At 42.2% G+C, this 21,313-nt stretch overlaps 1 protein-coding gene across 1 annotated transcript in view; it reads left to right on the forward strand.

Annotated features, from left to right (window-relative positions):
* The window catches only part of lhfpl3 (LHFPL tetraspan subfamily member 3), a 39,070-nt gene extending 18,039 nt beyond the window's left edge, over window positions 1–21,031 (forward strand). Inside the window, exons 2-4 of the mRNA XM_079655178.1 lie at window positions 18,090–18,320; window positions 19,553–19,602; window positions 20,139–21,031. Of these exons, the coding sequence (XP_079511304.1) occupies window positions 18,090–18,320; window positions 19,553–19,575 (254 nt within the window). The 3' untranslated portion in view covers window positions 19,576–19,602; window positions 20,139–21,031. The remainder of the gene's footprint in view (window positions 1–18,089; window positions 18,321–19,552; window positions 19,603–20,138) is intronic.
* The last annotated feature ends 282 nt before the right edge of the window (window positions 21,032–21,313 follow it).

Consider the following 21,313-nt stretch of genomic DNA (forward strand, 5'->3'; position numbering starts at 1 on the left):
ACACTAATTCAAGTTTCCTATGTTCTTGTTATAAACAAAGTGTAAGAAATGCACAAGGGCTACCAACACAAGCAGCACACATTAGCTTGATACATTTGACATTATTGATGCCTGAAAAAACACTTAAAGCTTTTCTCTACTTTTGTCTAAACCCAAGACTCATCATTTTAAAGTTGCTCAAAGAAAGTTGTAAATGAATCATTTTAAACCGCTATAAACCGTCAATGCAGAGTTACCTTAAAATAAAGGTGTGTATATCCTTGAAAGGTCAGCTGGTAGAAATGATAAAGCACTGATAATAAAATAAGTCTTCATTTTGCCCTGCGCTCGATATAGACCTGTCCTCTCAGACATAATTAGATTGTAAATTCGAATCTCAATCAAATTGACAGCACAATCTTCCCCAGGGACAATCCCCAAACTAGCTTGTCTTTGACACAGAGTTAAATATTATTTTGCTTTTCAATACATTTAAGGAGGACAGCCTAATGGCCGTTTTCAAACTAAGGAGTAATATTAAGAGTTAAACGTTTTTTTTGCCTCCACTTGACTTGACAGTCCGTCTGCTTTATGTCTTTGAAGTGAGCTTTCTCCGTCTGTGTGCCATTCTCTGATCTGATGGAGGGCAGTGGTCTGTCTGGCGCTGCATTTTTAAACAGCCACTTTCATTCCCTTCATGTCTAAAATGAGGTGCATTGGTATTCCAATCTTGTAGTACTTGTTCCTGCCGCCTCCCTCCAACCTTCATTTCCAATCCTTACCTGAAAATGACACATAAGTGAGACAAAGATCTTACAATATCAATAACTTTCAGATTCCCCCTGACACCTCGTGATTAATAATCTCATCATCCCAATGCTGCAGTTTTTCTCTCCTACCTTCTCCATGCAGCCACTCATGTTGTTTTAAGCCCGAGCTTCAAAGATCAAGCACCTTTTTTTATTTCCCCCTTTTCCTGTCTTTATTCTCTTTCCTGTCCCTTCACCTTTAGTCTGTGCTTCATCTTGCTCACCTCTCCATCTTCTTTTCAGCCTCCCCTCTTCGTTGTTGTGCGAGATGGGGAGGGAACATCTTTTGTTCCCCCCCCTGTTTGCTGGCATGCAACAGAGCGGCCATGAGTGACCCCCGTCAGTGTGTAAATCACAAAGAATGTGAGTCTGTGTAGTGCAGAATAGAGCTGAACACAGTTTCAGCGGTGCAGTGAGCTGACAGCTCCTCGTGAGATTACAGTGTTAGCAGGGCGGTTTAAATGGAATGCGCTACAAGATATTATTGTCCTCTTTGTAACACCTGCAGTGATTGCGGTGTTGGTAAATGGTGGTATGCTCAATATGAGAACATGTATATATTAAATATTGATAAATACTTTATATTGAGGATACTTTTTTGTTATGTAAATGCAGGGTGGATAAAAGAGGACTCAGACATTTAAGGATCGTACTTGATCACACTAGTATTTCAACACCCTCCTTATGTGTAGTATCTAATGATTTAATCTATACAGTTATTACAACGCAACAAACAAAAGTATTTTGAATGTTTTTCTTTTTACTGGTGTGTGGAAGATTTCTAAAATCCTGCCTATAGTCTGTGAGAACTCAAATATAAGATGTGGAGTCTTGCAGTGAACAGATATTGCAACACAGATATTCGTACGGTATTTGTATTTTCTTGTAAACTTTCTTGTTGTGTTTTTCCCTAGTGTGCTTTACATAATGTTTTGGATTAACGATGTTCTCCTGTTATTATTATCTACATCTCTTATGAACACAAATGGGTACCATTGTGATTTAATTTTGGCTAGGTTTATCTTTTCACCAGCTCTCTGTAGTGCTGAACAAAGCGTGACGCTCATGCCAACATTCATTAAAAATCACTGCATATATAGATGTTAATGGGCTGAGTGTGCAGTCATTAACTTCAAACTAAATCTTTTTAAAATGTTCAATTGTATCTGCACTAGCATGGTTTGCATTGTGGTGAATGTTGTACGTTCAGCTTAGTCTTAAGGTTTACTTTAAAGATAAAAAAATAAGTTTCATTACAAACATATCTTGTTAATCTGAGTACAATCTGAGGTTGAAATTGATATTTTAATCCTACCTACATGTTTATACGTTCGTGTGTGTGTGTGTGTGTGTGTGTGTGTGTGTGTGTGTGTGTGTGTGTGTGTGTGTGTGTGTGTGTGTGTGTGTGTGTGTGTGTGTGTGTGTGTGTGTGTGTGTGTGTGTGTGTGTGTGTGTGTGTGTGTGTGTGTGTGTGTGTGTGTGTGTGTGTGTGTGTGTGTGTGTGTGTGTGGACTAGACCGGACTAGATCAACAGAAAAAGGACAATAAAAACGTACTATATTTATAATACAACAAACATTAAGTAATTTTGAATGCAAAAATGGCAGAAGCTGTGCGGAGCCTTTCAACATTTAGATGTCCTGCTTTTTATACCATAAGCTGAATTGCAAAACACTAAAAATGCTTTAATGGGAAGATAATCTCCAGATTAATTGATTACAAGAATAAAACGTTACTTAAAGACTTTCAAGGAGCTATCGCCTCTGCAAAGTGTCTTTGAGCACCTTAGAAATCAAATGTATTATTATTTAAGACTGGTGATATAGAAATGTACTCCAGGGTGACCTCACTGTTAGAACAGTTCCTCGTTCAAAGATAAATTAAGTCTGTTTCAGTCCACTTTCAAAACACTAGTTGTGTAATAATAACCTTTTATTCCAGCTTTACTTTAGTTAATTGCAGTCAGTAAGAAAAACAGTCTATTGGTTTTCAAAAGAATCTATTCATTCCTACTGAGGAATCCATCACACCTTATCTGTTCAATAGTGAAATGACCAAAGAGGAGAAAGATGAAGGGTGAGATGTAGCTCTGCTCAGTAACTCACCTTCTCATCGATGAATCGTTGTTCCTAGGAGTCCTGCGTGAGCTTCGGATCATTACTCACCACCTCCTGCTTTTATTGATCTACTACCACAATCAACAAAACCTTCACTGAAGAAACCTGTCTCTAACATTTCTGAAGAGCCTGTGAGTTGATCATATTCATTTGAAGCGTTAGATATTTTCTTTTCTTACGAGTCTGAATGTTACCCTGAGCTCCTATGTGTTTGAAAACATCACTCATTGAAAGTGTTGAAAAGAGCTGACATGATTCCCTGTTGGATGATTTCCCATTACCCTTTATAATGTGAGGGAGATTGTGCAGGCTGTAGTGAGATGAGATGAGAATTTATTTATAAGGAGATGAGTATTTTTACAACGTTGGCCTCCCCCTGTTGTTATTGCTCATTACACTTTAGCTGAACCGCAATTCTGTGCAAGCCTGAAACAAAACAAATGTGTCAAAGATAAAAGATTGCCCTCTGCCTACTTTAGAAACATTTGAATGCCATTTTGGGAATAGACATGATGTATGTTAGAGAAGAGAAAATAAATCACATGTCTGCCAAAGCTAAAAGATTAGATTCAGTACATTTTGGTAAACATGGAGAAAAGTGCTTTGCAGGAAGCATTTACGTATTGAAAATGGAAGGATGATGCAACAGTCACTGAGAATAATTCATTTATTTTTTACATTTATGCAAAAGCATGCAAAGACTGAAGACTGCATATTTACCTTAGGTACACACACACTTTGGCTTTAAGGCACTGAACCTGAAGGCTGTCTCTACTGCACAGAAATGGCATTCAGATGAGTCAGAAAAAACAAACCCCAGGTCTCTCTGATCCCCTGTATTCCTCTTTTATTCAAACTCTGCGGGAGAGTCGAGGTTTGCTGTTGAGACTGCTTGCTGTTCAACTCATTCTATTAATATTACATCTGAACAGCCTGCAGGAGCTGTGTTTACACAGGAGAGAACTGAGTGTGTACCAAATCCTCTAATAGAAATACAAGGAAATCAACACTTGGACACTGTGGGAGACATGGGGTGAGTTTAGCATTTTGTGAATATGAAAAACTATTTCCTGAAGTTCCGAATAGTTCAAAAATGTTAATGAAGACGTCCTTACGTTATCCATTTTGAGAAGCCTAGTTTTCAGATTGAAAGGCGAGAATTAACCTGTGGATTTATACTTTTGTCAGATTTTAACAAAGCAGTCCTGTACCCAAATCTTGTTTTAAAAAAACATCGAGAAATTGATTTACATTACAGTTTTTTAGCGGTAACATTTTTACCTGATGGTGGCAGGAGATGGCGTATAAGGGAATCAGAAAAGTTATTACAATAAATCCTGTGGAGAACGTGAATCACTAAATCACATTTAATCATCATCATCAGCTTTTATTGAAGAGACTCTTGGTCCATTATTAAAAGACATACAACACTCAAATATAAATTTAAAAAAGGCAGTTATACCCTGTAGCGTAGAAATGTACTTTAGGGCGGGCCTGTATAAAATAGGGTGGGCCAGCTTTTCTCCAGGGGGAAAAATGAATTTAAAGAGCATCTTACAGGTTTTTATTTTTTCTACATTTATGCTTAAACTTGCTTGAAAATTACAATTAAAAAAGTGAATGCAGGATTTGATATGTTTTACGAGACATAAGGCAGGAATTCAGAGGGAAAGAAGCAATTTTGAGCTCTGCTCTTAAAAACGGCTTTTTTTTAAGGTCATACGTCAAACGCGTCATATTACATCACACAGGGGACACATCTCCGCTCTCTGACCGCGGGTATAGTAGAGTAGAGTTGCGTTGAGTAGAGCGGTTGTGTTTTAAGGAGCTGGTATTTTTTGGTAGTTTTACATTGGATTTCACCATTTGTAATCATGGTGCAGTATTGTGTTTGTGCAGGTTGCACAAATACCAGCCTGTCAGGACATCGAGTCCACAGTAAAAAGGACCGGAGCTAGCGTTCGTTCCTGCGTGCGTTGTGCATCCACCTCCCTGCAGCACATACAACCTTTCTCCGCCAGATCGTCAAGTATCAGCCGTATCTCGCGTCTCTCCTCCGGTACACAGCACCGTAGTGTGGAGTTGCATTAGGTAACGCGAGATACGGCTGATACTTGCGCATTAGTTTCTGTTATGGATCAGTATCAACAGTCCTGCCAGTAACGTTACTATATTATCAATGCTACTTTAGTTATAGCCTGGTATGTGATAGCTAACTTTACAATGTTGTGATGTGACGTTAGCTAACATTCTGTAGCTAACGCCGGTCACTCACCAAGACAGCTGCTCTGTTCTCCACTGGTTCTCCTCACACCACAGCTCAATTTCTCTCCGATGGCCGTTATTTCTTCTAATCCTTGGCTGCTCCTGGTCTCTTGGACGCCTAGCAGGCTCATAATTGTAAGGTTGTGGTCCGTCATATGCATTCGAATATTCATGTTCAACTTCTTCTGTGTCTCCTGTGTCGAAACTAGCATTGGGATCCATGTTTATTAATACGTTACACCGGCCGCTCTCCCCCTTGTGTCCCCCGTGTTACGTCACACGCGGGAGGTCACGTGCCGAGGCTTTTTTATGCGGAAGTGAACATTTCTTACAAAAACGACACCAGATGTCACTAGTGTATATTTCTGTATATTTTTTTGAAAATCTAGTGTATTCATCATTTTCCTACACATTTATTCACAGGTGTCTTTAACCTGGAAGTTGCTCTTTAAGTTAGGCCTGGCCAATAATAACAATATATAATTAAAGCTGCGAGCAGCGTTGAGCGGGTCTTCGACGCTCCGCAGGCTGTTGTCCGCACGTCGACGTCAGGCAGATGTCTCGAGGACTCGGCCGTTGGCAAACGTGGGAAGTTTCAGGCCGATCGGACAACGTACACAGGAGTTACAGCAGTATCACAAACATTGTGTTTGATGGGGAGTGATCTGTCGCCATGGCAATGGAATTTGATGACACCCCATAATACGCCTAGATGTGTTGAGGGCTGCATCGTTATCAAACCTGTGAAGTCTTGGGCCGTTTGGAGCAAGTTAACTGGAGTTATGAGAGAACCGGGTTTCACGGCGACCATTTAGTTACCATAGCAACGACATTTGACGAAATCTCAAAACTGACACATATATGTCTCGAGGGGTTGACCGTTAGCACACATGTGAAATTTGAACACTTTTTGAACATTTAAACAGGAGTTTTAGCAATATCGTGGTTAACGGCGAGGGATGCGTTGCCATGGCAACAGCTTTTGAGGAAAACTCACTATTGTCACATTGAGGTGTTGAGGGCCGGACCATTAACTGTGATCTGAAGTCTGGTGCCGTTTGGACCATTTTCCATTGAGTTAAGACAACATTGGGTTTTATGGAGGGGGATGCGTTGCCATGGAAACGGCAAATGATGACATCCCATAATTGGCATAGAGCTGTTTACGGCCTGACCATCACCCATCATATGAAGTCTGGTGGCGTTTGGACGATTTTCCATTGAATTACGACAACATAGAGTTGTATGGCGAGGGATGCGTTGCCATGGAAACGGCATACGATGACATCCCATAATTGGCATAGAGCTGTTTAGGGCCTGACCATCACCCATCATATGAAGTCTGGTGCCGTTTGGACGATTTTCCATTGAGTTAACAGAACATCGTGTTTTTTGGCGAGGGATTCGTTGCCATGGAAACGGCATACGATGAGATCTCAGATTTCATGTAGAGCTGTTGAGGCATTCACCGGTGATATAAAAGTGAAGATTGGGGGACGATGGGACCGTGTCCATTGGAGTTACAGCGACACCGTGTGTTATGGCGAGGGATCCGTTGCCATGGTATCGCCATATTAAGTAACATCGGATATCATGTGAATTGCGAGGGATCCGTTGCCATGGTAACGCCATATTAAGTAACATCGGATTTGACGTAGAGCTGTTCAGGGCCGCAGTGTTAATCATCATGTGAATTTTGGTGGCGTTCTGAGCATGTCAGTTTGAATTATGACATCATCGTGTTCCATGGCGAGGGATGGCCTAGCATCGAGCGAACGCGAACTTTGGCGCCAAATCACGGCTGCGCCGTGCGAAAGAAAAGAAGTTCCGTGATAACTTTAGATTGCCCATTTGTCGAGAAGCTACCCGACGAATTTGGAGTCGTACGGATAAAGTCCCTAGGAGGAGTTCGTTAAAGTGCGGAGGACGAAAAACGCGATAAATCGCGTTTTTCCAACGCCAAATTCAAAATGGCTGACTTGCTGTACGTTATTTTATACCCCTCCAAGAGGCTTTTTTGCTCGTCTCCGCACCCTAGATATGCGTAGCGAGTTTCGTTGGTTTACGTGAAAGTTAAAGTAGGGGGAGTTAACGTTAAAAACTGAAGTGGGCGTGGTCTACGAAATTTTTTACGCAAAGTTCCGGTACCAATTACACATCGCTATTTTCACGACTTCTGATGCGCATGCGAAATTTGGTGAGTTTTCACATATGTTGCGGGGGTCAAAAGTGCGCGCAATGTATTCAAATAATAATCAGAAGAAGAATTAAAGCTGCGAGCAGCGTTGAGCGGGTCTTCGACGTTCCGCAGGCTGTTGTCCGCACGTCGACGTGGCTAGGTGTCTGAAGGACTCGGCCGTTGGCAAACGTGGGAAGTTTCAGGCCGATCGGACAATGTATTTAGGAGTTACAGCAGTATCAGATACATTGTGTTTGATGGCGAGGGATCTGTCGCCATGGCAACGGAATTTGATGAAACCCCATAATACGCCTAGATGTGTTGAGGGCTGCATCGTTATCAGATCTGTGAAGTGTTGGGCCGTTTGGAGCATGTTAACTGGAGTTATTTGAAAACCGTGTTTCACGGAGACCATTTTGTTATCATAGCAACGAAATTTGACAAAATCTCAAAACTGACACATATATGTGTCGAGGGCTTGACAGTTAGCACACATGTAAAGTTTGAACAGTTTTCGACCATATACACAGGACTTATAGCAATATCGTGGTTAACGGCGAGGGGTGTGTTGCCATGGCAACAGCTTTTGGGGAAAACTCGATATTGTCATATTGAGGTGTTGAGGGACAAACCATTAGCCATCATCTAAAGTCTGGTGCCGTTTGGATGATTTTCCATTGAGTTAGGACAACACCATGTTTCATGGCGAGGGAAGTGTTGCCATGGAAACGGCATATGGTGAGATCTCAGATTTCACGTAGAGCTGTTGAGGCATTGACCGGTGATATAAAAGTTAAGACTGGGGGACGATGGGACCTTGTCCATTGGAGTTATGACAATACCGGGTATTTTGGCGGGGGACGCATTGCCATGGCAACGGCATATGAGGACATCCCATAATTGACATAGAGCTGTTGAGGGCCGGACCATTAATGATAGTCTGAAGTCTGGTGCCGTTTGGACGATTTTCCATTGAATTAGGACAACACCGTGTTTCATGGCGAGGGATCTGTTGCCATGGCAACGGCATATGAGGACATCCCATAATTGGCATAGAGCTGTTGAGGGCCGGACCATTAATGATAGTCTGAAGTCTGGTGCAGTTTGGACCATTTTCCATTGAGTTAGGACAACACCGTGTTTCATGGCGAGGGAACTGTCGCCATGGCAACGGCATATGATGACATCCCATAATTGGCATAGAGCTGTTGAGGGCCGGACCATTAATGATAGTCTGAAGTCTGGTGCCGTTTGGAGGATTTTCCATTGAATTACAACAACACCAGGTTTTTTGGCGAGGGACGCGTTGCCATCGAAACGGCATATGATGACGTCCCATAATTGGCGGAGAGCTGTTGAGGGCCGGACCATTAGCCATCATATGAAGTCTGGTGCCGTTTGGACGATTTTCCATTGAATTACAAAAAGACCAGGTTTTTTGGCGAGGGAAGCGTTGCCATGGAAACGACAAATGGTGAGATTTCATATTTAACGTAGAGCTGTTGAGGCATGGACAGGTGATATAAAAGTGAAGATTGGGGGACGATGGGACCGTGTCCATTGGAGTTACAGCGACAACGTGTTTAATGGCGAAGGATCCGTTGCCATGGTAATGGCAAATGAAGTAACATCAGATTTGACCTAGAGCTGTTCAGGGCCGCAGTGTTAACCATCATGTGAAGTTTGGTGGCGTTCTGAGTATTTCAGTTGGCGTTATGCCATCATCGTGTTCCATGGCAAGGGACCGCCTAGCATCGAGCGAACGCGAACTTTGGCGCCAAATCACGGTCATGCCGTGCGAAAAACCAAAAAACTGCATGATAACAATTTGCCGCCCATGTCTCGAGATAATACCTGACGAATTTCGAGTCGTTCGGATAAAGTCCCGAACGCGATACAAAATTCGTACGGAGGACGAAAAACGCGATAAATCGCGTTTTTCCAACGCCAAATTCAAAATGGCTGACTTGCTGTACGTTATTTTATACCCCTCCAAGAGGCTTTTTTGCTCGTCTCCGCACCCTAGATATGCGTAGCGAGTTTCGTTGGTTTACGTGAAAGTTAAAGTAGGGGGAGTTAACGTTAAAAACTGAAGTGGGCGTGGTCTACGAAATTTTTTACGCAAAGTTCCGGTACCAATTACACATCGCTATTTTCACGACTTCTGATGCGCATGCGAAATTTGGTGAGTTTTGACATATGTTGCGGGGGTCAAAAGTGCGCGCAATGTATTCAAATAATAATCAGAAGAAGAATTAAAGCTGCGAGCAGCGTTGAGCGGGTCTTCGACGTTCCGCAGGCTGTTGTCCGCACGTCGACGTGGCTAGGTGTCTGAAGGACTCGGCCGTTGGCAAACGTGGGAAGTTTCAGGCCGATCGGACAATGTATTTAGGAGTTACAGCAGTATCAGATACATTGTGTTTGATGGCGAGGGATCTGTCGCCATGGCAACGGAATTTGATGAAACCCCATAATACGCCTAGATGTGTTGAGGGCTGCATCGTTATCAGATCTGTGAAGTGTTGGGCCGTTTGGAGCATGTTAACTGGAGTTATTTGAAAACCGTGTTTCACGGAGACCATTTTGTTATCATAGCAACGAAATTTGACAAAATCTCAAAACTGACACATATATGTGTCGAGGGCTTGACAGTTAGCACACATGTAAAGTTTGAACAGTTTTCGACCATATACACAGGACTTATAGCAATATCGTGGTTAACGGCGAGGGGTGTGTTGCCATGGCAACAGCTTTTGGGGAAAACTCGATATTGTCATATTGAGGTGTTGAGGGACAAACCATTAGCCATCATCTAAAGTCTGGTGCCGTTTGGATGATTTTCCATTGAGTTAGGACAACACCATGTTTCATGGCGAGGGAAGTGTTGCCATGGAAACGGCATATGGTGAGATCTCAGATTTCACGTAGAGCTGTTGAGGCATTGACCGGTGATATAAAAGTTAAGACTGGGGGACGATGGGACCTTGTCCATTGGAGTTATGACAATACCGGGTATTTTGGCGGGGGACGCATTGCCATGGCAACGGCATATGAGGACATCCCATAATTGACATAGAGCTGTTGAGGGCCGGACCATTAATGATAGTCTGAAGTCTGGTGCCGTTTGGACGATTTTCCATTGAATTAGGACAACACCGTGTTTCATGGCGAGGGATCTGTTGCCATGGCAACGGCATATGAGGACATCCCATAATTGGCATAGAGCTGTTGAGGGCCGGACCATTAATGATAGTCTGAAGTCTGGTGCAGTTTGGACCATTTTCCATTGAGTTAGGACAACACCGTGTTTCATGGCGAGGGAACTGTCGCCATGGCAACGGCATATGATGACATCCCATAATTGGCATAGAGCTGTTGAGGGCCGGACCATTAATGATAGTCTGAAGTCTGGTGCCGTTTGGAGGATTTTCCATTGAATTACAACAACACCAGGTTTTTTGGCGAGGGACGCGTTGCCATCGAAACGGCATATGATGACGTCCCATAATTGGCGGAGAGCTGTTGAGGGCCGGACCATTAGCCATCATATGAAGTCTGGTGCCGTTTGGACGATTTTCCATTGAATTACAAAAAGACCAGGTTTTTTGGCGAGGGAAGCGTTGCCATGGAAACGACAAATGGTGAGATTTCATATTTAACGTAGAGCTGTTGAGGCATGGACAGGTGATATAAAAGTGAAGATTGGGGGACGATGGGACCGTGTCCATTGGAGTTACAGCGACAACGTGTTTAATGGCGAAGGATCCGTTGCCATGGTAATGGCAAATGAAGTAACATCAGATTTGACCTAGAGCTGTTCAGGGCCGCAGTGTTAACCATCATGTGAAGTTTGGTGGCGTTCTGAGTATTTCAGTTGGCGTTATGCCATCATCGTGTTCCATGGCAAGGGACCGCCTAGCATCGAGCGAACGCGAACTTTGGCGCCAAATCACGGTCATGCCGTGCGAAAAACCAAAAAACTGCATGATAACAATTTGCCGCCCATGTCTCGAGATAATACCTGACGAATTTCGAGTCGTTCGGATAAAGTCCCGAACGCGATACAAAATTCGTACGGAGGACGAAAAACGCGATAAATCGCGTTTTTCCGACACCAAATTCAAAATGGCCGACTTCCTGTACGTTATTTTATACCCCTCCAAGAGGCTTTTTTGCTCGTCTCTGCACCCTAGATATGCGTAGCGAGTTTCGTTGGTTTACGTGAAAGTTAAAGTAGGGGGAGTTAACGTTAAAAACGGAAGTGGGCGTGGTCTACGCAATTTTTTACGCAAAGTTCCGTAACCAATTACACATCGCTATTTTCACGACTTGTGATGCGCATGCGAAATTTGGTGAGTTTTCACATATGTTGCGGGGGTCAAAAGTGCGCGCAATGTATTCAAATAATAATCAGAAGAAGAAGAAGAATAATAATTAAAGCTGCAAGCAGCGTTGATCGGGTCTTCGACGCCGACGCTCCGCGGTGTCGCCATGGCAACGGCATATGATGACACCCCATAATTGACATAGAGCTGTTGAGGGCCGGACCATTAATGATAGTCTGAAGTCTGGTGCTGTTTGGACGATTTTCCATTGAGTTAACACAACGTTGTGTTTTATGGCGAGGGATGCGTTGCCATGGCAACGGCATATGATGACATCCCATAATTGGCGTAGAGCTGTTGAGGGCCGGACCATTAATGATAGTCTGAAGTCTGGTGCCGTTTGGACGATTTTCCATTGAGTTAACACAACATCGTGTTTTTTGGCGAGGGATGCGTTGCCATGGCAACGGCATATGATGACACCCCATAATTGACATAGAGCTGTTGAGGCATGAACCGGTGATATAAAAGTGAAGATTGGGGGACGATGGGACCCTGTCCATTGGAGTTACAGCGACACCGTGTTTGATGGCGAGGGATGCATTGCCATGGAAACGGCATATGATGACATCCCATAATGGACTTAGAGCTGTTGAGGGCCGGACCATTAATGATAGTCTGAAGTCTGGTGCCGTTTGGACGATTTTCCGTTGAGTTACGACAACACCGGGTTTTATGGCGAGGAATCTGTCGCCATGGAAACGGCATATGATGACATCCCATAATTGGCATAGAGCTGTTCAGGGCCGGACCATTAGCCATCATCTGAAGTCTGGTGCCGTTTGGACGATTTTCCATTGAGTTAACACAACATGGTGTTTTTTGGCGAGGGATGCGTTGCCATGGCAACGGCATATGATGACACCCCATAATTGACATAGAGCTGTTGAGGGCCGGACCATTAATGATAGTCTGAAGTCTGGTGCCGTTTGGACGATTTTCCATTGAGTTAACACAACACCGGGTTTTATGGCGAGGGATCTGTCGCCATGGCAACGGCATATGATGACATCCCCTAATTGACTTAGAGCTGTTTAGGGCCTGACCATCACCCATCATATGAAGTCTGGTGCCGTTTGGACGATTTTCCATTGAGTTAACACAACATCGTGTTTTTTGGCGAGCGATGCGTTGCCATGGAAACGGCATACGGTGAGATCTGAGATTTCACGTAGAGCTGTTGAGGCATGAACCGGTGATATAAAAGTGGAGATTGGGGGACGATGGGACCGTGTCCATTGGAGTTACAGCGACACCGTGTTTTATGGCGAGGGATGCGTTGCCATGGTAACGCCATATTAAGTAACATGGGATTTGACGTAGAGCTGTTCAGGGCCGCAGTGTTAACCATCACGTGAAGTTTGGTGGCGTTCTGAGCATGTCAGTTTGAGTTATGACATCATGGTGTTCCATGGCGAGGGATGGCCTAGCATCGAGCGAACGCGAACTTTGGCGCCAAATCACGGCCACGCCGTGAGAAAGAAAAAAAGTTCCGTGATAACTTTAGATGGCCCATTTGTGGAGACGCTACCCGACGAATTTGGAGTCGTACGGATAAAGTCCCTAGGAGGAGTTCGTTAAAGTGCGGAGGACGAAAAACGCGATAAATCGCGTTTTTCCGACGCCAAATTATGGCGAGGGATCCGTTGCCATGGTAACGCCACATTAAGTAACATCGGATTTTACGTAGAGCTGTTCAGGGCCGCAGTGTTAACCATCACGTGAAGTTTGGTGGCGTTCTGAGCATGTCAGTTTGAGTTATGACATCATCGTGTTCCATGTTGAGGGATGGCCTAGCATCGAGCGAACGCGAACTTTGGCGCCAAATCACGGCTACGCCGTGCGAAAGAAAAAAATTTCCGTGATAACTTTAGATCGCCCATTTGTGGAGAAGCTACCCGAGGAATTTGGAGTGGTACGGATAATGTCCCTAGGAGGAGTTCGTTAAAGTGCGAGGGACGAAAAACGCGATAAATCGCGTTTTTCCAACGCCAAATTCAAAATGGCCGACTTCCTGTACGTTATTTTATACCCCTCCAAGAGGCTTTTTTGCTCGTCTCCGCACCCTAGATATGCGTAGCGAGTTTCGTTCGTTTACGTGAAAGTTAAAGTGGGGGGAGTTAACGTTAAAAACGGAAGTGGGCGTGGCCTACGCAATTTTTGACGCAAAGTTCCGGAACCAATTACACATCGCAATTTTCACGACTTCTGACGCGCGTGCGAAATTTGGTGAGTTTTCACATATGTTGCGGGGGTCAAAAGTGCGCGCAATGTATTAAAATAATAATCAGAATAATAATAATCGCACCGATATCAATAATGTTCGGCCTAGGGTGGCCGAGGTCACATGGGCGCTCGCGCCCATGTGACTAGGTTGGCGTGGGCCACCTACTGTCATGATTTAGGCCACTTTTGATGGGCTTTTGCCCGTCTTTTTCCCTGTTTTGTGTGTGTTTCGCAGGTTTATCGGTCGCTGCGCGACCGATTTCAATAGGGTCTTCGCCGACCTAGGTCTCAGACCCTAATAATCGGACCGATATCAATCATGTTTATGGACGGCCGTGGGCTACCTACTGTCATGATTTAGGCCACTTTTGCCCGTCTTTTGCCCTGTTTTGTGTGGGTTTTGCATGGTTATCGGTCGCTGCGCGACCGATTTCAATAGGGTCTTCGCCGACCTAGGTCTCAGACCCTAATAATGCCCATTGCCAAGCATCGTTGTAGCATTTCCCTCCGAATAATGGTCGAAGACTTGACTGATGATAGGAATTCATTGAAATCTCCAATATCAACGTAAGAGCTATAAAGACACAACAATAACAAATACATTTAGGCTCCATCCGTATTAGAATGACTTTAGCATACTACCAAAAGTGAACCGTAAACAGACAACAAAGCTACAAAACAGCATACAAACGAATTAGGACACAACCTACATTTTTATATTATAGTTAATACCAACTTTGTGCCTCTTCGGGGGGGGGGGGCGCTAAACTTAAACACAAACTTTATCCTTTACTTTCTCCGTCTTTATATGTAGATTAATCTCCGCTCCTTTTCTCCGTCAACAACTTCCTGTCAACAGCGTAAACTCGCCTTCAAAATAAAAGCATCTAAATAACACAGGAAGTTAACCTAAATTACATTTAAGACATATTTACAACAAAGTCTATACATGTCATCATCATCAGCCATTTCATCTGTAATGATGTGTCCCAGATACTTTGTTTTACAGCAAACAGACAGCACCTGTCCTGACAGAGAATGTTGGAAAACCAAGGTTCTTATCCCCTTTTGCTCTGCAGATCATTACAGCGCTCTTCTCAGCATAACATCAAATTTGACTCCATAATCAGAACATACATTTAGCAACTGTTGAAATCCAGCGCTGCTAGGAGAAACAATAGCGAAATCATCGGCATACATTATCAATCACGCATCCTGTTTTACAGACACTTAAATCAGCTTATAGATCATTCATATAGAATAGATATTAAAAAGGCATGGTGAGAGGAGCCCCCCCTGGCAAACTCCATTACCAACACCAAATGGCGCCGAGACTGTATTCGCCTAATTAATGTATAGATCAAGTAACTGTTGAGGGAATTTGAGTCTGGATCAGGTTGTAGAAATCAGCCAGCACGGCAAGAAAACGTATAGTTAATACATATTTACCTTATAGTATTTTTAATTTTGATAGTTTTGATACACATATATATATATTTAACCATATAATTTGCTTTTTTTTGTCTGTGTTTATTTGTATATATAGACCCAAGGATTAATATCTGTTGTAAAACAAATAAACAAAGCATTCCTGAAAACGTACCAGCATGTTAATAATTGTCCACGTCCTTGTTGACAATCTTCACTGTTGAGACAGAAATCACCAAACCAACATTTTGATGCAGAATTCACTGGAATCTGATTAATTAGCCTTAAACCTGTCGCAAAAATATAATTTAAATACAGCGATTAGTATAGAACATATATATATATATATATATATATATATATATATATATATATATATATAGAACTCACATTTATGCGCCAAATTGTGAACATGTTTTGTCTTATTTTCAGCAGCAGACTGCTGCTTTAAACTGTGCCTCCCTTTGCTGTGAGCACATTGATCTCCAAACTCAGGAAGGCTGCAGGAAAGTCAATAGACTCTGTGCCTCCTGGGAAATGTAGGCGTAGGATATGGATTAGAGTCCTTTCACATCAATGCTGGTTATTATTACAGCCGCTTGTTGCTGCTTTTATTGGTACAACTGTGAGGGGCTGGGGGCGTTTAACTCATGACCCAGACACCCATCATGCATCTGTCTACACTCTTTATCTATTCTCTCTGGATATGGTGCACACAAAGAGCAACAGATGGGAAAATGGGGGAGAGGAGGGACACAAGTTTGACATTTCTGGAGATAATCTGTTTGCTTTATCTGCTGGCTGCTCACCTTGTGTCAACACTCTTTAGTACCTACATTTGTGAAGCCCCTGAATGCAGCAGTGGGATGTAACTAAGTACTTTACTTAAGTACTGAGCCGTTTCTTCTCATGAAACTCCTACTCCATTACATTTCAGAGGGTTATGTTTAGGGCTGCTCAATTAATCGTAATTTAATCGCAATTACGATTATGGCTTGCAACGATTACAAAAACAACGTAATCGAAATAAAACGATTATTTTTATATTATTATTACTTTTCTTTTTTTTTTCAAATTATTATTACTTTTTTTTTTTTTTTCATTTCAATTATACTTAAAGTTCAGGGTAATCAACTGTTAAAAACATACTGTTCACATTTTTTTCTCCAATAAATTGATGTTTTCAAAGTAAATGGATAATCGTTTTTAGTAATTGTGATATCAATTATTGACCCAAATAATCAGGATTATGATTTTTGCCATAATCAAACAACCCTAGTTATGTTATACTACTATTAGGTGACAGTTTTACTTACTTGACAGACTCATCTTTAGGCAGAATTTTCCACAATGAAATACAGAGCTCTCAGAGCTGTGAATCATTTGCTGCCTGGACCAACTATGAGTGCGACCACAGCATCAGTGTGTGTGTGTGTGTGTGTCACTGTAATGAAGACAGCCGGACGCACGACATTGTGAAGTGTTGAAAATATTCTCTCTCCTTCTGCCTCCTCCCTCACCTCTCTGTCCTATTAAGGCTTTGCTGTCACCTAATCTCTTTCTGCTTTCTCTCTTCTACACATTTTTTATAAATAAAAATATTTATTTGATAGATTTTTTTTCTTTTTCTGATTTGTGGATTATTCTTTTAAATTAAGTTTTATCCATACTGTTAGGGAATAATTTGCTTAGGTATTCAACCTTTGACACAGTTCATAGTTTTCTTCTTTCACTGTCTCTTTTCCCATGGCATATGTCTACGGCCTTGCTATCTCTCTTAAGGAGGGGCAGCTTGGGCGCATTGTTGAGGCTATGACAGAGCACAAGTAGTTTGTTGTTCATGGACATCTAGAGGCCCTTCTTTTCCGGAACGTAAGTTCCCTGGCGCACATTGTTTTCTATGGACGACAGCTCTAGTTAGATTCAGGGTCCATATTTGTTTAGTCTCGCTGATGAGGAATGTTGTCTATTACACTCTGAACTAGTTGAAACCTCGAACTACAGAAAACTTCTTCAGAATTGGTTTCGTATCCGCTGTGTCAACTCGTGGCTCAGCACATGTCTTGTGAATTCTCCGGCCGAAGCTCCAAATAAACCATCAGTGTTTGCCATCAAAGTTCCAGCTCTCTCCGTGTCTCTCTGACTCCTCTCTCCATTGCTTCAGAAGTGTCCATCACACATACTTCATTTTGTTTTGTATGCCCTGTAACAAATTCAATTCTTAAAATGCAAATAAATAAATAACAAAAAAAATATATTATTTGATCCTGTTTCTCAAAGTAAACCATGCTGCTACCATGCCACGCAACCCCCCATTCCCCTGATTGGTGGAGAGTTGCCCATATAGGTGGAGCTCCTTGTTTCTGACGTCAGAGATATTTCAAATCTGGATCAGTCTGTATCAGATCCGTTGCAGCCCCGTTTTTAGAGATTTGGGTATGGAGGAAAAGAGAGGGTTGTGTTTTCTGACACTTGGTGATTTCCCTGACACACCGGGGACACAGATTCATGTATAAAAGACGTACAAAAGTGCATTTTGCATGATAGGTCCCCTTTAAATCTTAAAGGTACATTTGTCCTTGCATTTGCACTTCATACCAGGCACGCCTTTTTATAGATTGAGGTTTGCAGAGTATCCCAAATGTAACATGAATTCCTTTTCAAGCCCATTAAGCCCCTCGCCCCTCTCCCCCCGCTCCAGGAACCTCTCTGGTCCTGGGCTGCTTGATCTACCCTGACGGCTGGGACAGTGACGAGGTGAAGCGGATGTGCGGCGAAGGGACGGACAAATACACGCTGGGTGCCTGCTCGGTGCGCTGGGCCTACATCCTGGCCATCATGGGCATCATGGACGCCCTCATCCTCTCCTTCCTGGCCTTCGTCCTGGGGAACCGGCAGGACGGTCTGATGTCTGACGAGCTGCTGGGGGAAAGTGAGAATAAAACCTTCATGGGTCATAACACAGAAGAAGACACAGAGTTTAGACGGTGCTGTAGGGAAGCAAGGAGACTATTGTGTACAGTTTTCATGGTCAGGCTCTCAAAATCATCATGAAGTGGCATTTTAATCTCCAAAGGGACTGAGTAGACCAAGAAAAGCGGCAGTAATAGTGACGCAACAAATACATTACTTAAAATGACTTTGGGTTTTTTCAAATTGTATATATTGTTAGAGGCCATTAATTGATAACCATGACAGGAATCAAGGTAAAACACACAAAGCCTTACTCTTGACAGCTTTGTCAAGTTAAATCTAAAACTCATAACACCTTCTCCACTAGATGTGTTGCCATTTCAAATTGGAAACACCAAAAGATTGGTAGTACATTTTGTAATTAACAATAAAATAAAAGCTGTAGTGAATTAAAACCTGAAATGAGATTCAGGCTATTTTCCCTGAACTTATTAGAAAATCCATTTGGCTTGAACGTGTGCTCCGAGTCTGCATTGTATTCCACTTTTGGCTCGATATTATAACTCTTCAAAGTTGTAATGCTCAAGTCCAGGCTAAGTCAGTGTTTCTTGAGTCAATGAGTTAAATGTGTGAATTGTATCCACACCTCTGCTATCATTTAGTGCTTAATAAGCCTTTCTCGTGTGGCTCCGTACGTCAGCCAACAGCGGAGAGGAGAATACTGATGAAGAAGGGCAGAGATGAGAAGCAATGAGAGGAGAGAAAATGAATGAATTCACAGCGATAGCAAGGGTTAATTGAAGCCTGGGGACGCTGGACAGAGTCATGAATTACTAATGGCTGTTTACACAGCTTGCTGCCAGCCTGTCCAAATGAATCACAGCCACACTATCAGCCTGTTAGCTCCTATAGGCACAAAAGGCTAGGAGGAAGAAGCCATTATAAAGAGGGAAGGACAAGACTGAGAAGGATAATGAGCCGAGGAGGGGGGAGACAGATGTGCGTGAAGTATTGCAAATCAAAGTGAAACATGGGGGATCCATCAAACAGGAGATCAAGTTTAAATGGGATGTTTTCCTGTCTTGTCAATGAAGGAGAATGGATAGTGACACCTGTCCACAAACATCGTCTGTTTTAATTCATGCATCCTTTAGGGGGGAAGATGATTGATGTAACACTGCCACCTGCTGTTTAAATAGATGGGTATCTATCCTGTCCATGCTGAATTGTTCTCTTTGTTTTTACCCACAGAGAGCGGCAGTAACGCCATATAATACCTGGTGATGATCAAGCACAAAGAGGTTAGAATCATACTCAAGTTTTGGCAGATATGTTTAGTATCCCTGGAAAGTTCTTTTGATGATAAAATAGCGTTTGATTGGTTTCAACTGAGCTTGTTTGATCATTTCTGATCAAGCAGAACATATTTCCTGCAACCGCATGCTCTTAAAGCAATCTTTATTATAATTATCATAAAAAGCAGCAGTAATCACAATAAATTCAAAATATGTATTCATAATCAGATCAAAAATAATTATCATGTAACAACTGTTTATTTGGATTTTAACTTGGCTATTTTTACATAAATCAGCACTTAAATAACAATAATTACGTCTCCACTAATTATAATCACTTTGATGGTGGTAGATTTGTGCAATAATTGGATGATGTGTGTATGCGAGTACACCATGGGGCTTCCCCTTTATATTTTTCAAACCCATACAAAGCAAATGCCTTTTAAGGCTTTATCAGTGAGCTAATGTGCAAACATCTGCTTTATATTGATTTTACACAACATGAATGCCAGCAGATTCTAAATAATGTCCTTTTGCTGCAGGTCTTGTTACCTAAACATGATGAAACTTCAGGATCCAGCATCTCTCCTGGTCCAACCTGTGGCTGGGAAGCAGAGCTGATGTGTGGGGAAAGAACAGGTCAAAGGTCAGGTCTGTCTGGAAGAGCCCACATCACTTTGGTGGAGACCAGGATGCCGGCTGTCTTCTCTGAAAGCCCCCCCCCCCCTCTGTAAAATATCCTTCTCATTCATCTCAAACGGCTCCTTTTTACAGGATGGATTCATAAAATAACTTTTTAAAGATTACCTGTGTTGGTATGTCGCTGCATTATCTAACGTTCAGATTGACATGTTTGTCCGTTTGGATGAGAGGAAAGCGAAAAGGTGAAAAGGTTCAGGTGGAGAAGAACATATTTAAAAGACTATTGAAGACATATCAGCTCCCACACACCACGGAGCAACAGCTGCTTGAATAGATTAAAATCACAAGAAATGATCCAGTCTCTGACGGACAGAAATAAGGACTTAACAGACTTGAGGTCAGATCTTCTTTCTTATCAAGACAACACACTTTGTCCTGGGCTTTGACACACAGTGAGGACTAAAGAAGATGCACTTGATAAAAGGAACAGAAACAACAGTACTGCTTTGTTAAAAATAAATGTTTGATGTGATAATTTCAATGGGTGTAGTTTAAGGTCTTGCTAGTGACAACTTTGCAAAATGGATACTAAGTAGAAGAAAAAAACATGAATTGTATCAAGTCTAAAATATGTGTGTATGTTTATTATGTCCCTGTACATTGATTTGAAATGTACACTTTGTGTCAAGCTATTGGTCCTTTATTAGTGTGTACCATACAGTATCTTGTAATTTGACAGTATTGTGGAGTACTGAACATAAACTGAAGCTGGATACGGCTGTTTGTTACCTGCCATCTCGTTTTCTGTCCCTTTTTCAGTCTCACAGCTATGAAGGCCATTTTATAGCTAAACAAACATTGGTAAAGTTAGTTTTAGGTTGGATATCAAGACACAGTGGCATCAAAAAGTGCTTTCGCAAAAACACCTAGACAATTCACAAAGACTATACTATCTCCCCCTTCCTGGTTAGTAATCAGTGCAACACATAGCTTTGTGATTTAAAATATATCTATAATATTCTATATACACAGTATAGATTATATAGTATGTTGAATATTTGAATATATATTTCGA

This window comes from Notothenia rossii (assembly GCF_949606895.1).
Source record: "Notothenia rossii genome assembly, chromosome: 10".
NCBI classification, from domain to species: Eukaryota; Metazoa; Chordata; class Actinopteri; order Perciformes; family Nototheniidae; genus Notothenia; species Notothenia rossii.